This window comes from Sesamum indicum, linkage group LG1 (assembly GCF_000512975.1).
Source record: "Sesamum indicum cultivar Zhongzhi No. 13 linkage group LG1, S_indicum_v1.0, whole genome shotgun sequence".
In the NCBI taxonomy this organism is placed as follows: domain Eukaryota; kingdom Viridiplantae; phylum Streptophyta; class Magnoliopsida; order Lamiales; family Pedaliaceae; genus Sesamum; species Sesamum indicum.
In genome coordinates this window covers 4,939,261-4,943,289 of record NC_026145.1, presented here as the reverse complement: position 1 = coordinate 4,943,289, position 4,029 = coordinate 4,939,261, and the positions used below count along the sequence as shown (strand labels likewise).

Below are 4,029 nucleotides of genomic sequence, written 5' to 3'. Positions count from 1 at the left end.
TATGGATTGGATATGGGTTGAAGATGTATTTAAAAAGAGTAGTAATGAGTTTTATATGGGTTTAACTCTAAAATAAATAATAAAAAAAAAAGATTGACAAGAACCCACAACCCACTCTATTATTATTTTCCACTCTTCTTTAACAAGAGAACCCACACACACATGCACGCACTCGATCCTCTCTTTCTCGACACCCACACATACAATCAGACACATTCAGTTTTCTCTTTCTCCACACATGGGCGCACACAGCTCTCAATTTTCAGTCAAAAACTTATAATGTTCTTCTTATTATTCAAATTATTTAATAATTTATTTTATATTTTTATGTAATTTTTTTTAATTTTTTATTACAGATTATAATTCTGAAAATGATGAAAATAAAAATTGTCTCTCAACAAATATAGAGAATTTAGTTGCACGACTTGGTGTTCATTAAGATGAGCATTCAAAATTTTATAAATTATTTTAATAAAATGTAGTATTTTGTTGATACTTAGTATATATTTTTTATTTTATAATTTAATAAATGAATCTTAATGTTCATGGTCATTAGTAAGAAACAACATGTGATACAAGTAGTAGTTATTATTTTCAATAATTCAAATATTATTTTTTTCTTTATTGTGTAAAATTTTGAAACTTTTAGATTTAAATTAATAAAATAATTTATACAAACTCGACTCAACCATTTACAATTCTACCCATTTTACATCCATTCATTTGAATCCCGTTTCAAGTTGATTCATTTTTAACCCGATCAAATTGGACCTGACCCGACCTGTCCATTTGCGGCCATCCCTATTGACATCTTATCGTTTTTCATATTTTGGTATAAGAAAACCCAATCTATGTAAGAAATTTTTCTTCATTCATTAAAAGAAGATATCTTAGTAGCTATGAAAAACTTTATTAAAAAATCCAATGTCAAACTAATTAAATAGTAAGTAAAACTTTCTTTGCTAATATATATTATTTAATATACATTTTAAATAATTTCTAGCAAGTAAATTTTCGTTGCTAAATTTATTATTAAGTAAATATTTTGTGTTAAATAATATAAATCATCGATAAGAATTCTACTTAATAATTAGCTCGACGTCAATCTTTTTCGTTGCTATTGAGCCATATTCTTGTGGTGTATATGCATCTGCAATAGTTTCCTATGATGAATTTAATGCATTTACTTCCTTGTGGTATTACGAATAAGCAAATTATCGTTATATAAAAAAATAATAGCAATTTATTTCCTGTGTTTTTCAAAATAAAGCAGTTTACCTCCTTAAAAATAAAGGGAGGTAAAATACTTTTTTTTTTCTTTTCATAAAAGAATAATTTGCTAATTAATAATATCATAAAGGAATTGCTTGCATTTTCCTTTTTCTATAACACCAAGTGGACGGAGACGGGGATTCTGACAATGTGTTTCACAGAAATCCAGGCAATGGACCCTTGAACATAAGATCCATTTGCAGTGAAGTCTTGTCTGCTGAAGGAAACCGTGTAAGTCTTCTTTTGATTCACCTTACTGAAAGCGAGTACCTTAGGCTCGACTGTCACGTCCACACCTGGAACATTTTCAATCTGGACATAATATGATGATTTTGCATCTCCAACATTTGTCACTGTCCTTGGATATGTTTGACTACCATATCCAAGTTGGATAGCAAATGAGGGATAGTTCAGCTGTGGTCCGGGTACACCTTTATACTCAGATCCACCACAGTTGATCTTCCGGTTTACAATGATAGCCACCTGATTTTCAGTGTACATATAACATAAGTAGGAAATGTAATCGCGGGTCTTGATGTCGTAAACAAGGCCTGGATCTAATGCTCTGGGAGGATTTACGTGTCCAGCCCCCGTGGCGAAGATGTCAGCAGGCAGGAGTCTCTGGTCGAGAATGAGGCTGTTGTTGAGGTTAGTTTGAGTAGCAGAAGTCATAATGGCGGACTTAATCATAGCGGGAGACCAATCAGGGTGCACACTTTTTATCAGGGCCGCAATGCCACTTAGGTGAGGACACGCCATTGAAGTGCCAGAGATCATGTTAAAAGTCGCCTTTACGTTTGTGGTGTTGTCCACGGGTTTAGGCCATGCTGCTAGTATGCTTGAACCGGGGCCGATAATGTCGGGCTTCAAGATTAATGGACTGGCCAGACTAGGCCCTCTGGAGGAATATGATGCAACCATGGGAGCTGTTTTATCTCCTATTACTGTCCCTTTGAATAAGATGGTTGCTTTGGGATTGGAGGTCGAGTTTATATATGCTCTGATCTTTTCTCCATCAGCATAACTCACATGTGCCGCTGGAAGTACATGTGCATCAGCTAAAGTGTCGTAGGCGTCGGGCTTGTCATTCATGAGAATCATGGCAGCACCACCGGCATCTTTCACCGTTTGCCCTTTGGCAATTCTTGCAATACCTCCACCTCTCACGCATAAAACTACCTTCCCTTTAACGTCAATGTCGTTTAATGATCCAGGAGCGCAGAATTCATCAGCTTTGTTGCCTTGAGAGCCTGCATTAATCAGAGGTAATAATGTGGCGGGAAAATCATGTATTTGGTAAAGTGATTGGCCATCATATTCCTCCTGGTTTCCTAGCAATGCCGTGGCAACTATTTTTCTATCGATAGTGCTGGCACCAACTGTAAGAATCCAGGGTGCCTCATTTTCCAAGGAAAAATAGTTGGGACCATCGTTATTAGCTGAGCAGCTCACCAGAATGCCTTTCTCCATTGCTGAGAATGCACCCAAAGCTATGCCATCCTCATAGAAAGGAGCAGATATTCCACCAATAGAGATGGACAGCAGGTTGACCCCGTCCTCGATGGCTGCATCGAATGCGGCCAATATATCACTTTCATAACATCCTTCCTCGGAGCATACTTTGTAAATGGCCAGGTGAGCAAGAGGGGACAATCCAGAAGCCACGCCATTGGCTTGACCAAACACATTGGCACCTGAAACAAAGTTTCCTGCAGCTGTGCTGGCAGTGTGGGTGCCGTGTCCATCATGATCGATTGGCGGGCCTGGATCATCCCTGGCAAAGTTCCTGGCTCCAATAAGCTTGTTATTACATGCAGTGCCCTTCAACTCGCATTTCCCTTTCCACCTGGCCGGTGGGGGGGGGACGCCCTCATCATCAAACGACGGGTGGCCTGGCGTGATTCCAGAGTCCAGGACTCCAATTATCACACCCTTGCCATAGTCCGATTCTGGCCAGGAACCAAGATTTTGATACAGCCCCAGGAAATTCGGGCTATGAGTTGTCTTTAAAGCATACATTTTCTCAGGCCTCGCGTGCAAAAATCCTTCCTTCTTCTCCATTTCTTTCACATCTTCTGGAGATAATTTTGCTGCAAATCCAGTGACCACGTTCCGGTACCTGTGACGAATTCGAGATGGTTCCTCTGAGTTTGCAGTGGCTTCGGGCAGAAACGAACGATACCAGGTTTCCAGGTCTCGTGATTCTCCTGGAACTTGATCTGCAGGTAAGTTCACATGGACAATGTAAGTTTGCCGGGTGCTTTGCGCGATAACTGGTTGGGAACTCAAAAGGGAAATAACAAAGAGAAGAAACACGCAAATCATTTTAGGCAATGGCTTGCAATTCTTTTGCTGTGCTATTCTGTGCTGAAACATGTAATTATGCTTCCCTGGAGGCTGGAGAAAAATGTCAAGAGTTTAAATCTCAATAATGGTTGATTTAGGAGCTTCATTATATGTCAATGGTTGCAATTTCTCATATACTTAAGAAGGTGAATTAGATATCCGTTTGCCGTATATTGGAAGCATTTGAGTATAGCACGTAGGTCGGCATGAGCTATCTAGGTCTGTAGCTGCTTTTCCTTTTTCGAATTTGTCAATGCTCCAGTTAAGTGCAACAGAACGAAGGTTTGTCTATTACAGATGGTTAGGTTTAATATTATTGAGTATAATTAAATTTAGATTATAGACATAGCAGATCATTGGAACAGAGGTGTATATATATATATATACACATATATATGCATTTAGGCACCT

The 4,029-nt window shown here is 38.4% G+C and overlaps 1 protein-coding gene across 1 annotated transcript; it reads right to left on the bottom strand.

The window, feature by feature from the left end:
• On the bottom strand, window positions 1,364-3,711 carry LOC105157105 (subtilisin-like protease SBT1.7). Its single transcript, XM_020692958.1, has one exon. The coding sequence runs from the start codon at window positions 3,646-3,648 to the stop codon at window positions 1,384-1,386; it is 2,265 nt and encodes a 754-aa protein (XP_020548617.1). The 5' UTR covers window positions 3,649-3,711; the 3' UTR covers window positions 1,364-1,383.